Source organism: Maylandia zebra, linkage group LG20 (genome assembly GCF_041146795.1).
Source record: "Maylandia zebra isolate NMK-2024a linkage group LG20, Mzebra_GT3a, whole genome shotgun sequence".
NCBI classification, from domain to species: Eukaryota; Metazoa; Chordata; class Actinopteri; order Cichliformes; family Cichlidae; genus Maylandia; species Maylandia zebra.
The window spans coordinates 34,629,413-34,657,120 of NC_135186.1; the positions used below are offsets into that span (position 1 = coordinate 34,629,413).

General features: G+C 41.0%; 1 protein-coding gene across 1 annotated transcript; it reads right to left on the reverse strand.

Moving 5' to 3' along the window:
• Positions 1 to 26,429, reverse strand: bcap31 (B cell receptor associated protein 31). The gene is made up of 8 exons (XM_004568185.6): positions 26,271 to 26,429; positions 22,731 to 22,830; positions 20,408 to 20,508; positions 19,356 to 19,500; positions 10,537 to 10,672; positions 1,620 to 1,746; positions 1,390 to 1,490; positions 1 to 871 (listed from the first exon to the last, which is right to left on the reverse strand). Exons 2-8 carry the CDS (start codon positions 22,820 to 22,822, stop codon positions 845 to 847), a joined length of 729 nt encoding a protein of 242 aa, XP_004568242.1. The 5' UTR covers positions 22,823 to 22,830; positions 26,271 to 26,429; the 3' UTR covers positions 1 to 844.
• Positions 26,430 to 27,708: the final 1,279 nt, after the last annotated feature.

A 27,708-nucleotide genomic window follows, 5' to 3' on the forward strand; every position in this document is an offset into this window, starting at 1 on the left:
TGTTGTTGAAATCATCCATGTTTATTGTGACACGTCATTAAAGACACAACAAAAATCTGATCACACCACACAAGCAGAACAGACACGGGTGCCTTTTCTTTTCTTAACATTTTGTAATGAATAACCGAAAGTGGAGCATCAAACAGCTCCAAAATTTAAAGTGTGTGTTCAGCACACGGCTAACAGTGACGAAGAGTTCAGGCAGAGTTCAGGCAAACCAGAAGAAGAAACCAGGGGAGACGCCGGAGTCTTGTTTTGCTCGTAATAAGTGATCTTTGCTGCAGTTCCAAACATTCATATTCACAAGAGTCTCGATGGAAATTACAGTTTAAGAAAGAAGGAAATCTGACGGCACAGCCATCCTTTGGACTTTTTTAAGCATGTTTTAAACCAGAATGTGCAGAGAGGACTAAATGCTTTTATTTTGGAATGAAGATGATCTTTTCCTGCAGGGAACAGGATTCATTGTTTGGATTTACTTTGCTCCAAAAATGTTAATCAGGGAATGTCCTCAGAAGAAAACAGTTTATGGAAAGTGAAGGAAAAGGTCAGCTGTTTAAAGGACAACAGAACCCCAAAGCTGGCCTTTAAACAGCAAAGTGGACAGAAGAGAGAAAAACAGAAACACTTCAGAGGTGTAAACAGTGACACAGGAAGTCTGACAGTAAACCGACATTCTTATGTTGGAGCTCAGACAGTCTGATTAACCAATCGCAGCCATCGGTGATGTCAGCTGGCCCAAAAGTCGGTGACATCACATCGCGGAGGTGGAAGCAGAGGCAGCAGACAGTTTACTGAGGACGGTGATGAAGATGAAAGAAGCCGGGAACCGTCGATGTCCTCCTCAGTCTGATTTCTTGTCGCTCTTCGCCTGCGGATAAAATACATAAAAACAGCTGATCGCCATGACAACATGCAGCCAAACCATGTCATGAGCTGCTGTAACTGTAACTGATCTCACACACACGCTAAATATCGCTGTGCCCTCCGCTCAGTGTATCCTGGATAATCCTCGTTTTCAGACCAACGTTAAAGAAAAGAGGACTAAGTATTTTATTTATGGCCTCCAGTGAGTGACTGAGCTCATCAACTCATCAGTAAATGTTTACAGAGGTCAGCGCGAAGGGCCATCTCTCCCATTAACCTCTACAGGACCAGAAACCTCTCTTTTGCAACCTCAGGTATCGCCCCCTGGTGGATAATAGAAGTGAATGCATGTTTAAGCAATGACTCTAAACGAGGGCCATCAGGGGGCTCTGTGCCTTGGTTCCTGCGTGCTTTTGCCTCTTTTTTAAATTCTTGTTTTGGAGATTTTAGTGTGTGTGTGTGTGTGTGTGTGTGTGTGTGTGTGTGTGTGTGTGTGTGTGTGTGTGTGTGTGTGTGTGTTACCAGGAGTTTGCTGTGCTCTTCCAGCAGTCTGTCGTACTCCACCGTCAGGTTCGCGGACTGTTTCTTCATGGCACGAACGTCGTTGTCCGACTTCTGCAGAGCTGTGAAACAAACAGATTTCTCATTTTCACTCAGATCTCATCTTCTCTGTCTCAGTCTTCCTCCTTTAACTTCTTCTCCTCCTCATCTCTTGTGGATTTTACCTACTGACTGCGTTTCCTCCACCTTACCTTTCTTGGTGGCTTCCAGCTCCTCCTTCAGGCTCTTCACCTCCTCCTTCAGAGTCTTGTTCTCCTCCTGTGGTCCTGGTCCTTTCTTCCCAGCCTCCGGCAGCTCAAGACCAGCCTCACGCAGTTTCTAGAAAAACAAACAATATTTTTAAAAAAAGGAGCCCTTTAACATCTGCCAGATGTTTGCCATTTAAATTCTGGTGCAGATCTGAAAGTCTCCAGAGAGCTGAAAGAAGCCTAATGCATATTTGAAATCTTTCCGTTTGACACAGATAACTCCAAACTTTTGACCCAGTTTGAGTCCAGAGAACCGTTACAGCAACACACCGGCTGTGCACCACTGCTTTATACCACAACTGTGCTCATTGGTCCATACCTGACCTTTTCATTCATCAGGAGCTCGGTCATGGCTGAAGGTTTTGGCAGTGACACATATTTTGTGTTTCCTACTTCGCAGCCTGCATTTAAGGGCTGACCACAGATTCTTGACCACTTTAAAAACTTCTGAAATGCTGACTAACGGAGATTTTGGGAGAACAAGTGAATTTGGAGTTCGTTAGAAAGTGGCGCTTGACTCTTATGAGCCAGACGTTGACTTAATTTAACACTGCCAACAAAAAACAAAACAAATAACAGCAGCTGAAATCTTAACGACCCGTCTGCAGCAAACTGCATTTCCTCCAAACTAGGGGTGGGCGGTATAAACCATATATGGTAGAAACGATATAAATTTGGCCAACGGTAGAGATTTTGACTATACCGCTCTACCATGAGTTGATGGTGTCATCAAGCTGCGGCGGATAAAAACAACATCATCTGCAAATCATGCCGGCGACAGTAATAGCAAAGAGGCAAAGCAGTTCTGGAATACGGGGAAAGCAAAAACTGCGCTTCCTCCACATCCGTACCATTGATTCATTAATGCTGAATTTTCTCGCAGCTGCTCTATTCCCATGTTGTTGCAGTATATGAATGACTAACCTCGTATTGTGGATGAATAATCTCAGTTGTTCTCCTGACTGAAGTTTGGTCCGTGTACAGCATCCTGCTATGCGATTGCATTTGTCCTTGACCACCAGAGACCCTCACGTTAACTTTTATCGCGTGGGAAAAAGTTAGCGTTCATCCTTCAGCTTCACTGTGCTAATGTTATGCTAACGTAGCTGTGTTGCTAGCAATCACGTAGCACATCATTATATACCAGCTAGTACAACTTCAGTAACCCTACAAACGTCACTGCCGTTTAGTTTTCTGTCTTCATTTATGTTGGAAGTGACAGCAGAGCTGTACGTTTTAATTTTTTTCAGAAATCTCTCAGTCAGAACATGCTATGTCATGTTTAGGTGGAAACTAGCGAGCTAACTTCCTGCTAACTTCTAACTCTGTTAAATTTAATAAATTCTGTTTTCACGGATGCCTGGGTGTTAAACTTCATAGTTACACCTGGTAAAACAGCAACACTGATCATTTTATTAAAGATGAAAGAATTTAGACCGTTTTTAACTCTCAGTGATGCCGCAGAGTTCGTTTGACTTTGGGACCTGAAGCGGACGGAGTTTTGGATTACTCCACAAGCCTCCTGACTATGGTAGCCGTAACGCTCCGGCAATCCATCAAGCGGTGCGCCTTCATAGCTTACCAAAGTTGTACTAAATATTTTTTGATAGATTTCTGTGCACCGTGTACTACATAAAATCGGTTCGAGGTCAGTAAGCACAACCAGATTCCTACATAAGGCACACTGTCGATTTTTGAGAAAATTAAAGGATTTTAAGTGTGCCTTGTAGTGTGGAAAATACGTTATACAGAAGAAAAGAATATATTGCGATATATATCGTTACTGCACATGCTTCAAATTATACCGTGATATGGATTTTAGGCCATATCGCCCAGCCCTATTCCAAACTACTCAAGAACAATAATTCATGCAGGGTGACGTGAGGAAAATCAGCGTTCGTGCTCGTTTAAACATTTTCAAATTTGATTCACGCTGCATTATGAAACCATCACTGTGTGTGTGTGTGACCAAAGTGGTGGTGACATCTTCAGTTTCCATTTCTGCTGAGGAAGGAACTGGAGTCATGAGGATTACTGGATTTATTTCATTTCATAATTCATTCGATCAGTTTTGTAATTTCTTTCTTTTTTTCTTTTTTTTTTTTAAAGCAGACTGTGGAAAATCTTCCTGTGACTCGCTGTAAGCTGGAAACAGACAGAACCTAATTGAGAAATATTCAGAGCATCAATAAGTTTGTCAGACCGACGCATTGGCGTGTTCGCTCAGTGTGACGGAGTTAAACAGCTGCTGAGCTTTAGTCCTTTAACTGACGAGGCCATAAACCCTGGTTTCACTGCTCTGAACTGAACCCGATGGCACGATGTCATCAGACCGACGCACCAAAGATCACAGAGCAGCGAGCGGTCGAGTCACAAACCATAAATTTACAGTAAAAGTGAAACACGAGCAGCTTTTTTAAAATGTAGAAACAGATGTAAAAATAAAAAGGCAAGCATTATAGGAGGTTAACAAGGTTATTACAGTGAACTAAACTAGCTGTGACAAAACATTTTAGTTTTAAAAATACACTTTTGAAAAAATTCCAACTGTATCATTATTATTGTTATTATTATAATTATTGTAGGGTCTTGACCTTACAGTATAAAGCGCTTTGAGACAACTGATTTGATGCTATTATAAATCTAATTGAACTGATTTATTTTGTGCCCTTCAATTAAATTAATTTCCTCTCTTGTAATTTTGCTAGTAAGTATTTTTGAGTCATTGACATGACACAGCTTGAGTAAGTTTAGGGTCAAACAGTGCTGTATCTGTCCAGCAGAGCTTTATGTCACAACACCACTGTAAGGAAATACAGTGTTTTCCAGAAGTCTTGAGCCACCTCCCCATTTCTTTATAATCTGCTTCAAAGGAGACAGACGATCTTGTAATATTTTAAAGTGCTATTAGGCAAAGCTCTCCTGGCTTTCTCAAGACCTTTCACATTATGGTCTCAGGAAATTGGCTTTTTTCATTCATTTGTGTCCTTACAATGAATAAATAAATATCAATGTGAAAACCGTAAAAAAGTAGAGGACAAAATAAGAAGCGACAAACCTAAAAGACACTGAACTATACAGAGCAGATGGAGAGGAGCTGGAAATCTTAAAGAAACAGAAAAAAACCCGCCTCATCTGAAACTGTCTCAGTAGATGGACGCTTTCAGGAAGCTGTTCTTAGGAAAGGGGAAACCAGGAGAGAAGGGAGAGGTACTCCAAATTACACAAGCACTGAACTGAGAGTCAGCAAAAACACATCTTATGGAGTAAGGAGTCACATTTTACATTTTTGCTCATCAATATGTACAGAGGAGAGGGGTGCAACAGTGAGCATCTGCAAGTCTCTGAATGGCAAATCTTCATTTTTCAGCCTCACAACGATCCCAAACAAAGCACAGGGATATAAAAAAAAACACACAACACCATCAGGCAGGGACTGGCCTCCCCAGAGCCTGAACTTCAACATTATTGAAGCAGTGTGGGATCACTCTGACAGCGAACACAGCAGCAGGCACCAGCGCCCAAAGAAGCGCTTTGAATGTTTTTCGGGGCGGCTGTGACACATCGACAGCTACATGTATTGGCAGCTAATCAGCTTGTTGCTTATTCTTTCACTCACTGCCTGTGGGAACAGCCCTTTCTCTCCTGTATTCGGGTACAGCACATTAACATTGAGGCTGCTGGCAGGAGTGTGCTACAGCCCTCCTCTGTGTCTCTGTGCCAGGCTTTGCCCTCATAGATTATCTCTACAAGAATGTGACCTCCTGCAGCTCCTCTCAGCTCAGGACTCCCTCTAAAAAATTCTATCAGTGGGAAAGGATAAAAGCTTTTAATCTGCTGCTGCAAACAAAAGCAGGAATGCAACGCTCTGAGGACTTTTGGCAATTTCTTCCTCTCATGTTTGATAAACACCGACCTTGAACTCTTTGCTGAGTTAATTCTTTGTCTACACCAAACCAAAGACAAAATAACTCAAAATAGGTTTCTTTTTTTAAAGAAAATCCTGCCTGCTTCATGGACCCACAGGGAAAAAAAAGATCTTACAGAGCAAATAAATGATCTCAGATCTGCAATTTCGACATTAGTTAGTAGTTAGAAGTCCCTCTGCGTAATTACATGGAGCAGAGCAGGTGCCCAGGATCATCTTACTGGCCTTTACAGTAACACACACACACTCTTGTTTTGATATCTTAGTGAGGACCTCTCATTGATTCTTTCCTTAGTCGCTTACCCTAACCACCAACCTAAACCTAACCCTTAGCCTGACCTACCTAACCATAACCTAATTGTAACCCTGTCACTAAAACCACATTGAGTTTCAAAAATGCCGGGCACTTTTGTCCTCATAAGTGAACGTTGGTCCCCACAAGTAACGCAACATTACAGTTTTCAGTCCTCACAAAGACATCTAAACAGGCACACACACACACCTCCCTCAGTGTAAACTGTGACCTGTGTAACTGTGTTTGCAGTAAAGTGACTCCACCCTGACAAATCAGTGAGTGCTGCACGACCACTTGCGTCTTCCTGTAACTCCACGTGTACGTTTGACCTTTGGGGCTACACACACACACACACACACACACACACACACACACACACACACACACACACACACACACACACACACACACGCTGGGTCTTAAGAGAAGACTCCTTGGAGCAAAACATCCTAACAAAAAAAAGAAAAAAAAAAAGAAAAAAAAGACGACCACAGCTCGTTATGAAATCTGAGAATCTCCTGTGGCCTACTCAAACCTGTGAACACATGAGCATAACATCAAGTTTTTACTTATTAGTGTTGTCACCGATTCATTTAAACTTTTTTGTATTACTGACTCTTAGATGAGTTTAAGATTTAAAAAAAAAAGGCCAGAATCAAAGTATAACATATCATTTTTAAATATCACTGCTGTCTTATTGTTTTTAACATTATAAATGACTTCCCTAAGCCCATTACAACAGTACACTTTGGAAATGAAAATGAGATGAATTAGTTTTCACTCCGACGAGCATCTGACACTTTCTGATCACAGTCACTGAGAAAGAAGGCATAAAAGACAAAAGACGGGACCACTTCAACATCAACACTCTGACTGCAATTAGCAGAAGGGAGGCTTACAGCTGCTTGTGTCAATCACAGCAGTTTCACCACTTCCAACATGACGGTTTATTTAAAACAAACAAACAAACAGACAGAGTTATGAAAGAAGAAACCTGTCCCCTTTGGCCAAAACTGCGTCTGCAGCACTTCTCTGTTTCTGCTGTAAAGCTGGACACTTTAATATAGGGCTGTATGGGGAGGACTGACTTACTTCTACAGCCTGCCTCGAGTGGTTATTTACGGAACTGCAGTCATTGCCATAAAGAACATTTATGCTCAATGAGGGCAATTCTCAGCCCACGTCATATATTTAAAAACTCAATAATTTACATTGGAATACTTTTTAAAAAAATCTTAAAATATGCATTTTCTCTTATTTTACTATTACCTATTGCACAGCTGCCAGAAAGCTGAACTTTGCCTCTCTGGTTGATGAGATCAATCAGCGTGTTGTTGGGAAACATTCAAGGGAGTTTATAAAATCCTTGTTGAGTCACTGAGAAAAATCCCCGCTGCCGCCAAATATTCCTGAAATGTCGAACGTGTAAACACATTCATGGAAACCAAACCCAGAGATGAAGTGGGGTTTGATGAAATAACGTCAGGACCCTTTACCACAGTTTACACACTGCCAAAGTTTCAACCTTGGGAACGTTGCTTTGGATGGACAGTTTGTCCGTTCCTCACCTTGGGACACGGTCAATGAAACAATGTCAAACATGGATTGTGTGTGTGTGCGTGCGTGCGTGCGTGCGGGGGGGGAATACGAAGCACAACACAGTATAAGCGCGAACAGCACCTGATAAACTCTTATTATCAATCATTGAGGTTTCTGCCAGAAAACCTATTAGAACCGGCTACTGTGATAGCGAACCAGGATGGGATTCAATTTAATAATGCACAAAGTGAGCTAGCACCCCTATCTGTCCAGAACTAACAAACTCCTGTCTAAACCTAACCCTGCACCACTCCACTATTTCAAAACTCAGATTTAGTCTTTCAAACCCTTTTTTTAAAGAATTAAAACGATGTGAATATACCACTTTAACCAGACAGCTGGTTTACCCTTTGCTTTAAATGCTTAACAGCTACAACTTTAACTTGGTTACATCTTATTAAACTAACACGAGTCAAATTCAATGTTAGTGATTAACATTTTTTGTTATTAGTCAGCTCTACTGTGTATCATCATGACTCAAGCAGGACACTCAGTGAGTGGCACATTTCTCTTTAACAAACAACATCTACAGCGTCTGTGCTGCAGACCTACTACATGCTAGTTAATCTGCAAGTGAAGCTGCAGTGAGCAGCTAACTCAGGGGTGGGGGAAGTCCAGGCCTCAAGGTTTTAGATCTCACCCCAGGTCAACACACCAGAATCAAATGATTAGTTCATCACCAGCTTCTGGAGAACTTCAAGACATGTTGAGGAGGTCATTTAGCCATTTAAATCAGCTGTGTTGGATCAAGGACACATCTAAAACCTGCAGGACATCAGAACTTGAGGCCTGGAGTCCCCGCACCCCTGCACTAACTGAACAGTAGAAGGGACCACAGTTACTGTTAGCTGAGCACCCTCTAGTGTTCCTGTCTTGTAACTACATCTCAAACTAAACGTGTGATCAGAAATAAACATCTGATAGAAAAGAGACACTGCAAAAATGCTAAAAACATTTTCAGAGTCAACATTTCTGTCTTAGCAGCAGTTTTAGCAAAGACTTCGATAACCTCAGCTGTTCTGGGGTCGGGGCACAGAGCCTTCCAGCTTGTCCTGGGCCACCTCCGGCTGAACACGCCTAAAATGCCTCACTTAGTAGGCATCCTTGTCAGGTGACCAAGGAGCAGCAGATCTACTCTGAGCTCTTTACACTTTCTCTAGAGAGGAAACTGAAAGCCAGCAGCTGATGTTTTACTGAGAGAACCTGTATCCCGGGGCGATCGTGGCTCAAGAGTTGGGAGTTCGCCTTGTAATGTTACATCCACTGAGGTTGTGGCCCGAGAGGCCTAAGGACACACTAGCAGGAAATAAATCCCATAATGCCTGCAGGGATACGTGTTGCCTTATTGTGAAGCAGGAAGGAGAAAACAAAAAATTCAGGGCTCATTTCTGAGATTTACAGCACAAAATCTGCCATGTTGGTGCAGAAAAGCAAAGAGATTTGGTGCCTTGTACAAATCGGCGTGGTGACTCAAACTGAACTCTGAATGTGCTGAATCAATTTCCAGATGAAGGATGACGCTTCCAGTCATGAGCATGTGGTGTTTGCATCAAACAGGAGTGCAACTAGAGAAATCAGCACAAAGAGGATGCACTAGAGCAAGAACACATTAAAACTAACATGCAGGATAAAATTTAACTGTCAGGGCTGGGATGGAAAATGGAAAAGCAGCTGAGATAAGCCAAACTGCAGCTTCTCAGCCGTATAAAACAATAACTGGCTCACAAGACAAAGTTTAAACTCCAAAGAAGAGAAGCAAACAGTCTCCTGCACAAAAATGCTCCACCGCAACCACTTCAAGAAACCCAGGAGTCATTTTTATTAAGTTATGGCTCCTGTGGGGTCTGCCTCTCAATCACACAGACCTAAAAATACTGCCTTTTCCCGTCTCTGAGCGGCACCCAAAATTTTTTAATTGTTGTAGTTGCTTTTAGAGTATCTTGCTCTATAAAATGTGCCTGGCATGCTGTGTCTGTTCTTCCAAAACTCAGGACTGAAACTTGGGAATCCGCTTCTTCCAGTCTGGAGTTTCTGCAGAACAGTGAAGCTGGATGGAGTTTTATTATGAAAGACATCTCTTCCAGAAACAGCCAATCCTCAACCACAGAACAGAACCATTTTTACCAAATATCACCATGACGGCAGTGTAGGGATGGGTACCGGTATCCGGTGCCATGATGGCACCGGGTCTGACATAAACGGTAGTAACCAGACCGAAAAGCAGCGCACATTTCGGTGCTTTTTTTCGGTGCTTTTTTTCCCTGAGCTGTGATACACTTTAGATTCTAGCCAATCATTTTACGTTTCCGAGGATAGTAGGCGGGCCCAGGTACGTACGTTCTTTTAGAGCAGAGCTACAGATTAAAAACGCCCAAGGCGAAGCGGTCAAAGTCTGGCTGTACTTCATAGCAAAAGATGCAAACTCAGCAGCAACAAGTGCTTTAAGCTGATACTGTGATACTGTCAAAGGAGGTAACACCTCGAATCTGATGAAACACCTGGCGACGGTGTAATTTACGCTGAGTAGGCTAACCACGTTATTACATTAATGCATGTAAGGTGAACTAGCAAACACCGTCGTAGTTACATGCGGCTGTCTTCTTGTTTGATGGCAGATGCTCCCTTCACCCTGGCCAAAAAGGCTAAAATGACCAAAGAAAAAGTGGAAAACAGTTAAACATGAGAGATTTTGGACAAAGTTTGTGTTTTTTCCATTGTTTAAGCACTGCTTCCAGCCAAGAGTGATACCATATATGCCCCATAGCTGCAGAAAAGGCTAACATTGTTATCTTTTTACAAAAAAAACCAGCTGAACATGAGAGGTTTTTGGACCAATTTTGTGTTCTCCATCCTTTAAGTACCGGTTTGAGCACAGTTTAAGCACCGGCACCGTTTCAAAAGTACCGGTTTGGCACCGGTATCGGATAAAACCTAAACGATACCCATCCCTACGGCAGTGTGACCCATGACCTCTGACGACTGGTTTTCTACCAGCAGAACTTGAAAAGCTCAAAACTCTGTGTGCGTGTTTTTTTCACCTCTTGCAACATCTCGTTGTCCTCCATGTATTTCTTGGCGGCATTGCTGGCGCCCTCCGCCTGCTTCTTGAAGGCTTCGTTGGAGGCCATGAGTGAAGCCTGCTGGGAGAGCAGAGTGGCCAGGCGACGCAGCAACCTGCAACAGACAAAACATCAGTATGTGATCACACTAAACAGACTGCTTATCAGCCTCCTTTAATTTGATAAATGTTTCAGCATCACCTGAAACTCATCAGTAAACATCCTGGAGAGTGGGCAGTACCCACAGGAGAACCATTAAATATCTTCCAAATGAACGAGCTTTGAATTTTGTGAATTCCAGCCATCGAGTATCCAAAACTAGTGATCTGTTTTACAAAACATCTACCACAAGATATTCCTAATAAAGAGGGGCAGCAGATTCCAGGGGTTCATTTATATTTTCCACAGAAAAATTACATAAATGTTGAATTACTTAAAAACAGAGTTGCCTAGTATATCTGCAGGTATCTTTTAAAGAGGAATAGTAAACCATGCATGAGGTCATCTGACCGCAGCTTCTGAACAGAAGCAACAACGCAGTAAAGAGATTTTGAAATCATCAGATCAGGATTACCATGTTCCCAGTAAAGAGGTCCGGGATTATGACATCACAAAGTCAGGAGTCGCTTCACGCATGGATACATGTATAGTAACACACTGTGACCCCTGACATTTCCCCGCGTGCTGTGTGAGGCGTTCGTGCTGTGTGTGGCGTCGACAGGCGGTGATGTAATTGTAGCTCACTGTGGGTGGAGGGCGGGCGGGTACACTGAATATCTGCCCCCATTCATGTAAGTTGTGGGAGAGAATCACTGAGCTGCAGCTTTGGATTAAAGGAGTAGTCCAGAGTTTATTCTGAGCAGGCTGGAAAGTTTCAGAGCACTTCTGCCAACATAGTTATCAGACAGAAAAATAAAATGAAAGTATGAACCGTGCGTTTCCTCTCAGCTCACATCAGACTCCAGACTCTGAGACTTTTGATGTGAAAAGATCCCCACCTGCTCCATCTTTGGTTGTGGACAAAATGACACGTATTGAGATGCTTTTAGTGCACATACAGTAGGTTAACAAGCAGACAGTTTAGCATTTGATTTTAATTGAAATAGTATTTTCTACTTTTGCTTTTAATTCACTAGGCAAACTGTCTTCACAACAGTTTGCCTAGTTTCAGTGTTTTTGTTATGAATAACCTATTTGAATGAAACATTAAACACAGGAATGTAAAATCAGGCTTCTCCTGCAGAGATGAGTAACAGGACGCTGAAATTTGAAGCTGACTTCACTCTGTAAAAAACCTGCAGATGTGAAGCTTGCTGGGGGTAAATTTACCACCTCGGTGAGCAGTTACCTCGTGGCTGCTGGTTCCCCATCATGTGAGGCTGAAGCCATGTGCCAGTTGTAAATATCTCATTGGTGATGCATTCAGGAACATTCTGACAAACAGCAGAAACCAGCAGGTTCTGTCTGTGCAGTTTGACTCACACTCAACCTGCAGCTATTTTCAGGGTGTAAAACTTCCCCAGCAACACACAGCGCTGACAAAATGTCAAATACACACTGACCAGTTTCTGTGAGCTGCAAAAGTGACCCAATACACATTCACTCTGATCGATTATGCCCAAAAAACAGTCTCACTATTATTTAGGGCTGCCACAAACGATTATTTTGATAGTCGACTAGTCACTGATTATTTTTGCGATTAGTCGACTAATCAGATCATCATCCACTGGACGTAAAACTACAGCTTATTGCACCAGCAGCATCTGCTCTTATATAACTATCATTAGCTTACAGCTTTAAGCTTTTAAGGTGCTAACTAAAAATAAAGACAAGATGATAGTTTATTAAATTTTAATGAAATTTGCAGATTGTTTCGGTGAAGTTTAATAAACTCCTTGCTATCTAAAATATAACAGGACACCGGAGTATATTCTCCAGCATCTCACACTTCTGATAATCAGCTGTCTGCTTGACGTTTATTCAGCTGTGTAAAAACTATAACTTTAATCTCAGACAAACCGATTTACTCAGGAACAAATAAAATACTAAAAAAAAAAAAAAAGCCAAACAACAACATTTGTAAGTTATCTAAGTGACTCATATATTTAACCTGAGTAGCGAAAGACAGCGGTGGGTTTGAAAACAATTTGCCGGGAGTCCGGTGTTCTCACCGCGCTAGTGACCTAGCCCCCGGCTCGCTATCGAGCTAGTGGGTAACAGACGTCTCCGAAAACGTCGGAGCGCTTTTGAAAATATGTGGTGTCCTGATAAACTGAGCCGATATTTGAGGTTTACACAGCTACATTCTCGCCTGAAAATATGTTGAACGTTTATTTTGTGACCCAGAAAGAATAATAAGAGTAATATTAAAACTAACTAGCTGCCGCCATTGTTGGAAACTAAGCTGGGCCGCGCTATGAATTCTGGGACACAGCTGCTTCTTCTTCTTCGGGGTTTAACGGCAGCTGGCATCCTTGTACATGCAGTGCTGCCATCTTCTGTTTCAGTCCGTTATTACACTCTTAAATCCTGCTACTTATTCCTGCGTCTTTTGTGATCTTACAAAGCTTCAAACGACGCGTCGACTATTAAATCAGTCGTCGACGATTTTGATAGTCGACGTAATCGTGGCAGCTCTAGTGCTAACTAAAAATAAAGACAAGATGGTAGTAGGGCTGGGCCATATTATACCGTTCACGGTAATACCGGTATAATGTTAGGCAACGATAGGAAAATGAAATATCGCGATAGAATATGAGTAAAACGCGCATGCGCAGTGCCTTTGTTTTCATACGCACATGGCTGATTGTTGAGTGAAACAGATGAACCAGAATTGGTTTGTAAAAATGGTGCAACTTCAGTGATGTGGAACTGGTTTGGTGTTTGTCCGTCAGATACACGACAAAGCACATTTTTTTTGCAGAACATGCAAGCGGCCATCGTTATTGTCGTATTTGTCGGACTAAGATGCTCTTAAATCTGGGAGTAATCTGGGTCCTAAACTCCGTATCGTTCAGGTCAAACAACACTGCAGCATCACTGAGAGTTAAAAACTGTCTAAATTCTTTCATCTTTAATAAAACGATCAGCATTGCTGCTTTACCAGGTGTAACTATGAAGTTTAACTTCCAGGCATCCATGAAAACAAAATTTATTACATTTAACGGAGTTAGAAGTTAGCAGGAAGCTAGCGGAAGTTAGCTCGCTAGTTTCGCTAGTTACCTTAGCATGATATAGCACGTTCTGACTGAGAGATTTCTGAAAAAAAATCAAACGTACAGCTCTGCTATCACTTCCAACATAAATGAAGACAGGAAACTAAACAGCAGTGACGTTTGTAGGGTTACTGAAGTTGGGCTAGCTGGTATATAATGATGTGCTACGTGATCGCTAGCGACACAGCTATGTTAGCATAACATAAACAGTGAAGCTGGAGGACGAACACTAACACTTTTCCACTTATAAAAGTTAACGTTAAGGTTCCTGATAGTTAGAGACAAATGCAATCGCATGGCAGGATGCTGTAAACGGACCAAACTTCAGTCAGGAGAACAACTGAGATAATCCATCCACAATACAAGGTTAGTCATTAATATACTGCAACAACATGGGAATAGAGCAGCTGCCGGAGAATTCAACATTAATGAATCAATGGTACAGAAGTGGAGGAAGCAAGAAGAATGAGTTTAATAAAGTTTGATTTATCTGACTGCTTTGTTTCGCTTAATGTGCCTTATAATCCCGTGCACCTTATGGTCCGAAAAATGCGTACTGCACACTGCAGTTTAATGTTGCAAAGCACCTCTTTTTAACTTCAGTGGATATTATACATGGTTATGCTCAGGATATGTCAGCCCATTTCTACTGGAAATGCTTTTTGGTTAAACTTTCAGCAAGGAATTTGCATTTGCACTGTTACATTTTTATAAAGCTTTAATGTACATAAAAACCAGCTTCTTGTTTAAGTGAAAATAAATGAAAGGTTGTCTTTTTGCGCTAGTAATGTTGTGGAGTTGTATTTTGTCTCGCATCAATTATATCGTCAGTTATATCGTTATCGCAAATTTTCAAATATATATCGTGATAAATATTTTTGGCCATATCGCCCTGCTCTAGATGGTAGTTTATTAAATTTTAATTAAATGTGCAGATTGTTTCAGTGAAGTTTAATAAACTCAGCCGATTTACTCAGGAACAAATAAAATACTGAAAAAAACCAAACAACAACATTTTTAATTTATCTAAGTGACTCATATATATTTAACCTGAGTAGCGAAAGACAGCGGTGGGTTTGAAAACAATTTGCCGGGAGTCCGGTGTTCTCACCGCGCTAGTGACCTAGCCCCCGGCTCGCTATCGAGCTAGTGGGTAACAGACGTCTCCGAAAACGTCGGAGCGCTTTTGAAAATATGTGGTGTCCTGATAAACTGAGCCGATATTTGAGGTTTACACAGCTACATTCTCGCCTGAAAATATGTTGAACGTTTATTTTGTGACCCAGAAAGAATAATAAGAGTAATATTAAAACTAACTAGCTGCCACCATTGTTGGAAACTAAGCTGGGCTGCGCTATGAATTCTGGGACACAGCTGCTTCTTCTTCTTCGGGGTTTAACGGCAGCTGGCATCCTTGTACATGCAGTGCTGCCATCTTCTGTTTCAGTCCGTTATTACACTCTTAAATCCTGCTACTTATTCCTGCGTCTTTTGGGATCTTACCAAACTTCAAACGACACATCAACTATTAAATCAGTCAGACGATTTTGATAATCACGACTAGTCGACTAATCGTGGCAGCCCTACTATTATTATTATTGTGCTAAATTTTGTAATTTCAGTTATTAATCTAACACACTGGGGCTTAATGATCTTTTAAATCCGCAGTATTTACAACAAGAATTTTCTTGACTTTTCAACAGAATTCAAATGAAATACAATTAACTGGGGACAGAACAGCTGAAGAGGAGCTGGAGAGGTCATCTGGTAGAGAATTACACTCAAAACTAGCAGGTGATTTAAACCACAAAGGCTGTCTGTGCAAGGGCAACAGTTGGTTTCTGACAGATTCATAGAGGAGATCTGAAAAGTAGCCAAATGGAGACCAACAGCCTGATCACATGGTGCTGAAAGGGGACCAAGGTGAGAGACTCAGCGGGACACATTCACTTAGACCAAAGAGTCTTTGTTTTGCTCAAGATTAATCACACTGGGTGACTCTGGGCATTTATGGTGAGGCAAATATGCACTACTGTAACAACGAGAGAAAACAAAATTTGCCTGAAAAGCCACACCTAGAAGTATGTTCTCCTTATTGATCTGTGCTGCTGTGTTAGCATAAGTAAGGCTGAAAAATATGTTAACTGTTAATAACACCACAGCTCAGCGGATGGTGCAGAGTATTGTAAAGGTATTCGAACACGCAGGATGATACATTACTTCTTAAGTAGTTAATAAGCAATGTTTTACTTCTGCAAAGGCACAAAGTGATTGTTTTAGCAACATCACTGTTCATGGTTTAAAATTCCCTCACTGCTTTTTCCCCAGCCTTGAATGTTTACTATAACAACACGGAAAATGTCGAAAAAACAGTGCATTAGTCAGGAACAGCGGTGGATTATTCCACACATGTCACTGGATGCCATATTTGTTGTAGCAGGAGGGTGTGTGTGTATAGCTAGGTTTAAGTTTGGTGTCTTTAGCGGTTTAATAGATACATCAGGTTGTAAGTCTGATTTATCTTCTGCAACACCACAGCAGCCTGTTTGGATCGGTGTGTAAACTGCTTCAAGGTGACCAAAAGTGGAGTAGTTTACACGAGGAATAAAAGAGATTTCTCCATCTCAAGTGTCTCTAGGAGGAGCGACTGTCTGTTCCAAATACGGCTGTCAGTTACTTCACAGGCCTGAAATAATCTGACCAGGCAGCTGCCAGAGCTTCAGCCTTTCCACAGTCTTCTTCTTGGCTCAGGCTGGAAATTCTTGAGCTGGAGTTCCCAATCACAGCGGCCTGGCAGCGGAGGGCACGGTCTAAACTTCCTCCTGGCATCTGCGTTACAGCAGCTGTCGCATCACATGCTACGCTGCCACAGTGAGTCACAGAGCAGCAGCTGCTGCACACCAAAAAGTACCCCAGAAGAGCAGCAACAAGAAGGACGTGCTGCTGCCCCCTGCAGGCGACCAGGGGGCACAGAACAACTCTGCAATCAAAACTGCACCAAACTGATCTGTCCTGATTTATTGTCACTTAGACCCACCAGCTGTAGGTCAACCAAGATCCGTCAGGGTCACATGACCACTGACTGCTCAACTAAATATTTAGAAAGATTCAAAATAAAATCTCACACAACACTCACGAGAAGCCAGCTGACTGTAGCAGCAGCAACTCAAACTGAACCGTCAGCAAATAATTGTTATCAATAAAATACGCATGCAAATGTCATAAATTTCACCAACTGCTGCGTCGTAAGTAAGACCCTCTAAGGTTCAAGTAAAGCTGCAAAACTAATATAAATCTCTCAAATTATCTACAGGGTGTTGATTTGAGAGCTTGCTGTATTTTACCCTCCCGTAAAAAGACGTAGTCTTAGTGTAAGATCAGTGCATTCAGATCAGGCTTTTTATGCATTCAAATACTGTGAAAACTCAGGATTCAGACAGGCTGGTCTCCAAGTCACACTTTGTTTTGCAACTTTCTGATGAACACAGGAGACAAATTTCAGGTATTGACAATAACTGTGATACATACAAAAAGTAAATACTACTTCCAGCTGTTCCTTTTAGGGGTCACAGCAGATCATACACCTCCCTCCTCACCCTGTCCCAAATAAGACACGATATCAGAAATGATCTAAGACAATGGATCTGAGGATTTCACCTCAGGAATGAAGGAATGGGTAATTTCAGTTTTTCCTGCTGTAAAAAGGGAAATCTATTTATAGATTTCGCCATCCTCACATACTGACTTCTTAAGTCAGTATGTGAGGATGGCGAATGAAACAAGCCTTCTTCTTTGATGGACTTCACTGGTAACTTTATGGATTTTCAACCCAACAACAAGCCGTCAGACCAGTAACAACATGCCATGTTGCTGAAGTCTGAGATTAGTTGTACTCAGTCACGTCTGACTCTGAGTGGGTCAGCCAATCAGGCTGCTTCGCACCTGTGAGGTCTCTGTCCAATCTGGATGGGGATTTACACTGTACAGTGGAAACACACACTGACAGACACACACACGGTCAGCTGCTCATTCTTTCCGCCCGACTTTAAATTCCTCTGAGTTTAGATCAGTCGGCCTGTTGGGTCTATTCTGGTGCGACTGAGTATCCCACTGCAAGCTCGCTTTAGGACAGAAGTTCAGAGAGAAGTTCAGCTGCACGCTGGTCCTAACTCCCATATGTGGTCGTCTCCTCACTCCTCAGTGCACCGACGACCCTTTCGCTCTGTTTGCATGCTCCTGTGGAGGCTTCGACTGATTCAGCACTCCCAAGCAATCAGCCTTAATTAAGGGAAAGTCGGCTATAAAGTCGTCCCAACAATGATGAAGGCTTACTAATAACACTCTTACAGTGCAGCATCCACTCTGTGTCAAAAATGGAGGAAACTCAACAAGAGTCTGAGGAATCTTCATGGCATTAAATCTCTTAATTTGCAGTTCTTTTCGGAGTTTGTGGTGAATGATTTCACCGCTCACACAGCTGGAAACAATTTTACACTTCAGCTCCTGATTTTAATTGTGTTGAAACTGTTAGATTTAGGCATTAAAAACCACTAGTTTCACCCCCATGCGACACTTAATTGGATAAATGGTTAACAGGATGGCGAAGGGGTGTAGAAAAAGTTACTGGTTTCACTGCTCTGGTTTCTTTTACAGCAGGATGACAGACTTTGGTGGAGAATGTGGACAACATACGTGCTACAGACACCAAAACTATTACTGCTGAATTACAACAGAGTCAAAGTCTGTAACACAAAAAGTGGCCATGTGTCCAACAACACAAACAGACTTCTGTATTGTGACAATTTTAGCACAGGATCAGGCAGCTCTTTGCCTCTTTTAAAACTTAGTGCGCTTATTTGCATTGTTTGTTTTATTTTGGATCTATTTTTGAAATATGTTTTAATTTAATTAATACTTTTTTAATGATCTAACAAAAAACAAGGAATAAGAAGACCGTGTCTTTAATTTTAAAAATTGCCGCAGTTCAGAAATGTTGCACCTTCTTTAAAAACCCTGAGCACAGCTGATCTTTTGTGATCTCTGAGTCTAAGCAGAGCTCGGCCTGGTTACTACCTGGATGGGACACTGCCTAGGAACTAGTTTACAGCACCTTATCTTACCCTTCCCTTTATAAAGAGACTCTTAAGTGGAAGTGGGAGGGCAAAGAAGATGAAACCACCTTTTTTGTGATTGAAATCGAAAAAAACTAAACAAAAAACCCACCGGAAAACCCACAGAGCTCAGATCTGTAACGACAGCCCATGGAGGAGAGTCGGTCTGGCTATAATGACACACAAACAGAATTTAGACTCCATGAGGTCGAGTAGTCCAGATGCACGAGGCAGCATCATGTATCGTTCCCATCCTGATCCAGAAAGTTCGATCAGATATTAGTGGCGATGTGCCGATCTATGAAGCCGATCTGGTTCGACCGTTTAGGTCGTTCTCTGAGCAACTATCCGATTGCTAGCACAAAAGCTAACAGCTGTATCCTTGGTTTAAAGTCTTTCCAGTGAAGTGAGGCTACTGTGGCTGATCCTAAAACTTAAACAGCTTGAGGTGAGGGGTGTGTGTGTGTCTTACAGGCAGAGCAGCAGGGCGAAGCCAGCAATGTACTCGTTCCTCTGTGCTCTGAACAGCTTCATGTGGATGTGCTCGATGGCTGTCGGGTGGTTTGCCAGATCCACCTTCTCCGTCACACTGTACTTCCTCACCTCACGGAAAGCATCTGTACAGGAAACACACGGAAACGTCACCTTTCTGCATCTTTAATTCACAGTAAACTTATTTTGTAGCTGCACTGTAGCTCTGCTGCTTCCCTGCTGGCTGAGGTACAAAGTCGGTGCTTACTGGGAGCAAACACTGTCCTACCACACACGCACACAACAGAACTGATTTCTGGCACAGGTACTGAACTGTTAATGGTTGATGTTTTTAAAATCCGAACTTAAACTAAACAACTGCTTAAAATAATTATTATTAGTAGAAAACCTCTTGCTCTAAGTAAACTCTCTGTGAGGCCGTTGGCAGGAAAAACCTGGTTTATGTTAGAAGCTAGTTCAAATCACGATGTGTGGTAAACCTGGGCGGATAAATGTGGCTACTGAGCAGAGAAGTACTGGATATACTGTCACAATACAACATGTAATTACAGTTGTACTTCCTAAACAACATTTAAGCATATGAAAAAATAAAGCTGTCTTTCTGCACAACCAAATGAGTAGCTTCTATGTTTAGATGGAAACATCTCGAATCCCTGTGATCTGCGATCCCTGTGATCCAACTACGACAGATGTTATGTATCTGGGAAAATTTTGCAGTTACTTTGATGCTTTACAAAATCACAGACTGATGCCGAACTTTAATTTAGTTTTAAATGTTATAAAAGCCACACATTATTTCTGCCTAACACTCCTTTGATAAAGAGTTTGGCAACATTTCATCAGCTGGACTCTGAAGACGCTGTTATTACAAAGTAAGGAACTGATGGTGCCGTTGTTTACCCGTGCTTCATCAAACTTGATTGAAATGGAGCTACAGCAGCGTCCTCCACAGACTGGAAGAATGCAGAATATCGACTACACTTTGGCTAAAGGCCACCTCCCAACCAATCAACAAAAGCACTGCAGACGTACCGATGAGCAGAAAGACGAGGATGGCGATGGCCACCATGAAGGCGGTGTTTCCATAGAGAGTGATGGCCTTTATGATGCGAGATTTGAAAATGCTGTTCCACCTAAAAAAACAACAACCAGGAGAATAAAACACAAATCAGTCGGCAACTTCAAGAAGTTCACTTTTATACATTTTTACATTATAGAGACATTAGAGTCACTTTTCTTTTCTTTGTTTATTTTTTTACTCTTTGTTTGGAGTAATCTGAATGAGTTTTTTGTTATTTTATGAAGCCATTATTTAATTTTTAAATGTTCTGTTGGACACTACTGGTTCTGCAGGACAGGAACTGAACTTCTGGGATAATTAAAATCCATCTTATCGCATCTTTTGGGAGCCAAAAGTGATCCTAGCACGCTTGAAGTGATGGAAAAAAAAAGGAAGAGAGCAGAAGAGAAAGGATGGACGAATGAATGGTGATCTTAATGTTTTACAACACAGCAACTAAGCCTGGAGCTCTAGCCCCCTCTAGGGGCCAAACAAAAACAGACATGAGCTCAACTGTGCAGTGACCTCTGCAGGAAGCTGGTTATTAAGAATATAGTTAGTACAGTTTTATATTTATTTTTATTTAGTTTATATTATATAGAATTTTTTTTTTAATTTGCTTTAGTTTGAGCCATTTTCTAGAGTCAGTTCTTAGTACTTTTAGAACTTTTAACAGTTTCAGTTTTGGGGTTTTTTTTCCATATGAGGGAGTTGGATACACCAAAGTTTCAGTCTGAATAACCACGTTGCTATTATATAAAATTGCACATTTTCATTTTACACAGTTTAAGTACAATTTCATTTTGTTTTATTTTTATTTTTGTTGTCTAAAAAACAAACAAAAAACATGTCGACACCTTGTTTTATTAAATTGTAATTATGGTTAGCAACAAAACTGTAAAGTAAGTTGAGTTGTTGTTTTCCTGCTTCCATCTGTGGAGTCATGAATCAAGAACAATGATATTGCGGTGTGAAACTGACTAAAAGGGACAACAATATTACTTATCCTTGTTGTTTCTGGGTTAATGTACCATCCAACAAACGCAACTGTTGCTCAAAGCCTACATAGGCAGAGGTCATGTTATTGCATTTATCCATGTTAGGTTACACCATTGCTACAAACAGTCAATCAGATAAAAATGATAAACTTTCTTTCACATATGAAAATAACAAAACAAAGGCTATTTTTAATTCTTGATATCTAGTCAGATAAAATAATTTAAAAACTCCTCTATGAGGTCTAGCACTAAAACTTCTCTACTTTTATTGACTTTTTTCTTTGTTGGATTTCAGCTCGTATCAGCGCTGTGCCGTGTGTGCAGAGTTAATCAGAGCTCATCATTCGGCAGTCAGGAGGTCTTTTAATGTGATCACAGTCACACAGAGCTGCTCTGTTTGAGGACAAACTGAACTCTGCTGCTTCCATCAGCGAGCTTCACGCTTCTCCAGCTAAAAATTAACGGCCAAAGCTTCCTCTCATGGAGCCAACAGCACACGGACACAATGTTGTAAATGCTTTGCATTGGCTGCTTTAAACCCAGATGGGCCAAGATTTATCTCGCCGTCTGTTTGTCGTGTGACAGTATCGAAAATCCATGATTGGGGAAGTTTTCAGCAAGGCAGAGAAAACATTCAATATCCAGAATTGTCTAATTGTCTGTAATTTTTCCCATGAAAGACACATCCATCAGCAGGGTTGTTAAAATGTCTGATTTCTATAGAGGTACTTTCTTGTGATTGTGATACTTTGTTTTGTTTTCAAGGTGTACTAAACTACAAAAGGATCGGTGTAGGGATGCATGCATCAAAACTGGTCCCCTACCAGCCCAAAAGCTCGGCAACAATGAGCCGACATTACTGGTTGTGTCATGTGCATCTGTGAAATCACCACAGCCTTATCACCTTTCCCTCTGTGTAAAGTGGCACTCTGAGCTCCAGCTGATACATCAACTCAAACGACGGCAAGCATAAACTCGGTGGAACAAAAAAGTGTCAACAGTTTGGAGATATTCCACACTGGTGCGCCAACACCTTGTTTGTATGTTTGCAAATGTTTTTATTGACTAAACTGCGGTCAAACCCAGCTGACTGACAGCTTAGACGATAATCTCTCTCATTTAAAAGTGAAATGGATTGAAAGTCATTTCTTTCCAGCTGCTAGTTTACTACAAACTACTGACCTTTCCAGGCAGTAGTTTGTACTGGCAGATATCTTAAGCCAAGGTAACGCTATCAGATTTGAGCTGGAAAAAGCCTGATGCCAAGACAGGTGTGTGAGAGTCAGGTGTTACCCACCTCTTGGGTGAGATGAAGGGAATGCAGAGCAGCAGAACTAAGAAGACCTCAGCGTAGAGGAAGGTGGCCACCGCAGTCCACTGCAGACTCATCCTGACTTCTGAACAGGAAACACAGCAGGTTCACATGTCAAAAACACCATCACATGGCACTTGATCATGACATCTACAGTTAATCGTTCTCAATAAGCAGAAGAACAGAATAACTACTTTATTGCCATTCACAACGTACAGCAGTTAGTGCACATTAGAACAAACTGTATGACTTTAATCCACCCAGTTATCAGACACTTTCATCCATCAGTGCTCTGGCTGCCTCTGGCTGATGTGCTGCTCTGATGTTTAACATATTCATTTCATCAGATTGAGAATTAACGTGATAACATACCAGTCACACAAACTACCCAACTGACCGAGGCAGGAACAGTGTGCTCCGTCACGTAAAACTCAGACCCTAACAAAACTTTAAATCCAACAGTTAAACTGAAAGTGGCAGTTTCACAGCACCTCTGCTTAGCACCTATTGCATTTTAGCTCCTCCTGGTTTGCAGCAGTACCGGCGAAAAGTGTGAAGCCAACCGTCTTTCTTTATAATTTACTAGGAAAATTGGAAATACTATAGATACAAAACACATGCAAACATAAGTATATTAAGGCAAAAAAAACATTTGTATTAGCTTGAAAGTCAATATTTGCTGTAACTGCCTTTATTATTGAACACAGCCTAAACTCTAGTCAGCTTTCTTGTCATTCAGGTCTTCAGGAATGACTCAAGGAAATTCAAAGCTCTGTTCTGGATGTTAGCTGGTTTCTGGGAACAAACTTCCAGAAAGCCTCAGATCAGCTGAAACACTCAGTTTATTTAAATCCCGGTTGAAGACTCACCTGTTCTCAGCTGCATTTGAATAAAGCACCAAATCCACAGTGTTTTACTTTTAAGCTTAAATTTCAAAACTTACATTTAACTACTGATTTTATCTACTGTTCCTTCCTTTTTTTTCTCCATTTTAAATCATGCTTTTTATTTGTTTCTGTTTTTTAATGTCTCTGTAAAGCACTTTGAATCACCTTGCTGTTGAATTGCGCTATATAAATAAACTTGCCTTGCCGTTTGTTCCACGCTCTATAAAGATGATCTCAGACTTCAATAATGTTAAAGTTTGCTTTCCAGGGAGGCCAATCAGAATCCAAATCCCTTTATTGTCATTAAACATCAGACATTCAACAAATACAGAAGCAACTTCCTGTGAGCAGCATTTAGAATAGATCCATCCATCGCAAACACACAGAGACAGACAACCACTCGCACTCACATTCACACCTGTGAGTCAATCATTAAATTCAGAACAAATAACAATAGAAACAAATATAAAAATACAAACAACATAAATGCAAAACGTTTATACAGATGTGCAAGGGTGCTAATATGCATGTTGTTGTGTGTATGCGTTGTATGCATGAGAGAGGTGTGTGTTTTGAGGTGGGGCATGTGTGTATCTGTGCTCAGTATGATGGCTTGTGGAAAGAAACTGTTCCTGAGTCTGGATAGACCTGTAGCCTCACCCTGAGGGCGGCAGGCCAAACAGGTGAGACCAGGAATGGGTGGAGTCTCTTGTGATTGCCTGTGTAGATGTCAGTAACTGACATCTATTTTATTTTTACTTTTAGATGCATTTTATTGTATTGATGGTGTGTTTGAGATCTTTGTCTTACTGAAAAATGAATCCAGTGGTGAACCACACACTGCTGGCTGAAACGCTCCAAACTATGACAGTCTCCACTGTGTCTAACAGCTGGCTGTAGACACTCACTGTTGTACTGCTCTCCCAACCTCCAGACAAAAAAAAATTCATATCTGGATCCATTGCTCCATAGGAGTTCTTGTGTAATCTGCCTCTGACCTTTCTCCCAGTTTCCCTTCCTGAAGAATGGCTTCTTGACAACCAGCCTTTCATTGAGACCATTTCTGAATTCACCTGGTAGACATACCGGTAGCTTTTTAGGCACGACACTTTGCCCAGTTTCCTCACATTTTTTTAAGGACACACTGCACCTTGTCATTTGATTTTTGGGGTTTCCTCTGTTTTCTTGTATTATTGTAGGGTCTGTATTTTACAATATAAAGCACCTTAAGGCAACAGTTTTTGTTATTTGGCACTATATAAATAAAATAAAACTGAACTGTCAGCCACGTGTAGCCACAACACTGGCTCATCCCTTGAATTAGGTGCCTTTTTATAATGAATAGTTCACAGGTTAGAAAGCCAAAATAAAATTATTTGAAAATGGAGCATGGACTGGACTGAAAATGAGTGAAAAGGCAGAACAAACATCCAAAGAAAAACATTTGAAAGATTGGAAAACTATTACTTTAACACCACTTTGAAAAAGTCTGACTCTTTGGAAACTAAAGAAAAAGAAGCGAGGAGTGGCTCAAGACTTTCACATAGTTCGGCATGAAATTTAAAAAAAGAAAAAATGTAAATGGGTAACTGTCATGTTGCTGATGTTGTGGAAGCCAGATTTTCACAGATCATACTTTATAAAAAATGTTACAACCCCATGAAAGTGGATTTTCAGTGTATGGCTTCTTTCAGCTAAGCTTAATGACATTTTTCTAAAAATGCACTCCTAATCCTGTTTTAAGATTAAATCTAATAAACTCATTTACTTCTTCCACAAAACTGAAAAGCAACACAGCCCACTTTAGAGCAACCCGATGGGTGGAGGCCGGAGGCTTCTCCTTATTCTGAGATTGACGTCTTTGTAGACGATCCCTGACAACAATAAGTGAAAAAGACAAAAGCTAAAACAAAATCTGAATAAAGCATTTGAGTGTTTTCTTTGGCTGTGTGCAGTGTGAGCACTCGTGAGGGGTTTGCTTTGCTTCAGATATGGCAGCTCAGAACAGCTGTGTCATTGCGGCTCCGCAAAAACTGCAGAAACACAGCGCAGCATCACGCCTCCTTACACATTAAAACACTGATAACGCCCCTCATCGATCCCACAACACTGTGCTCCCTGTTACAGCTCACTTCAGCCAACAAACCAACCCACAAAGATTCACTGGCAGTACATTTTACCAGCTGCGACACACTCAGCTGTCTGACCTAAAAACTTTACTCTCCTACCAGCACTCATTTCACATCTTCCCAATTTGCAGACTCTCCAGTGAGCAGATAAATTTGCAGGTCTGTGTATCTGCTGGAACTAAAGTCCATAAAATGAACTATGTGCTGGGAAGTAATTAAATTTGTTTTGTTTTTTTACATTAGCGAACTAGCATGCTAGCTAGTTTCCCCTTACTAGTTACGTTTTCTTTTAGAATTACCCAGGTTATTACTGAAGGTTCAGTCTATTTTCTGGAAAACCGAGCATTCTGTTTCAAATTCACATCTATTCCAAGCGCTTGTTTCCAAAAACAAGTCACTTATTTCGCGCCACTCGCTGAAGCTAACTGTTGGTTGCTGCTAGGAGCAGTTAGCCTCGGTAAGCTGGAAAGAATCGGGGTGCTGATTGTTAGTGAACAGGTGGGACTCACCTTAACAAGCACCGCACACAGGCTAGGAGATGCGTCCGCACTGCACTTCCAGGAGCTTCAATTCTCCACTGACTCTGCTGTTAGCTGCTAGTTTAGCCTCCTGCTGTAAACACTTCCGGGTATTTTAGTGCCAGCTCATCTTGAAATATGATTGGACACGGAGCCGGAAGAGCGGAGGCACGTGACCTATCGTTGCGTCACTTTATTGTTCTATAGTAAGCATTGAATGAATTTATAATTATTATCTTTTTGTACCTCACGTGATATTACATCTTTTGTTGAATGAAAAATACCATGCGATAATTCCAGTTAATTCCTTTAGTAGCTTACATTGCTTTTTAACGTGATAATTAATTGCATTTCAATTAATTTGAATGTTTTTTAAATTCACCAATTATTGTGTAAATTTTTATTTTATTGTTTGGTACACATGACCCTCATAACAACATATTGTTGGAGGTGTATGCACATAAGCCACGAATTAATGAAATACTACGATCTGCGTGTAGTCTCTGCACATGAGATTTTAATCTCTGAAAAAAAATTAACTTAAATTTAGACCACCATGTTTTGTAGCATGTTACATTTTATTTGTATCAGATACGATATACATATAAAATATGTAGTATACAGATTAAACGCTCATTTAATTAGTAGTTCCTTAGTCTATCCAACAGAGGGAGACACTGTCCATTAAAATCAGGCCTGTTTCAAAACAAGGACAAGAGCCTGCTCTGTTGTTCTATTTCCACAGGTAATTATTTACATGTGGAACTTGTATTTAAAAAAATATTTATTTAAATAATATAAATGCAAACAACTATGTCTGAAGTATATCAGATTCACATTAGTTGTTTGTTTTTTTTCATTGGCCTGTGACTGGATAAAGACCTGCATGAACCGAGGGTCCCATGGCAAAAATGTTTTCTCATAATCCTTACTGATCTTTAGTCAGCTGACTTAAAAAAAATTACAGCTGACTTAAATTACAGCTAAAAAAAACTAAAAATAGGATGGAATAATTTGGAAATCATTAAAAGACAATATTACACCTTTGAAAATACTGGACTTTATTGTTTTGTTTTGGGGTTTTTGTTTTTATTCTAACATGATCTTTAGGTCATCACAATGGTTTAAATGGTTGGGATATTACAGCTGCTTAACATTTTGTCATATTTCATAATGCAAAGAAAAGCGTCTGGACTTCTTTAAGTTACTTGAAGACGTTTCACCTCTCATCCGAGAAGCTTCTTCAGTTCTAAGGTCAAATGGTGGAGAGTCCCAGATATAAACCTAGTGGGAAGAAGCTTCTCGGATGAGAGGTGAAACGTCTTCAAGTAACTTAAAGAAGTCCAGACGCTTTTCTTTGCAAGCTCCTTTGACCACGATGACCTGGATGACTGAGAACCTTCACAGACATATTTCATAATGTAATAAA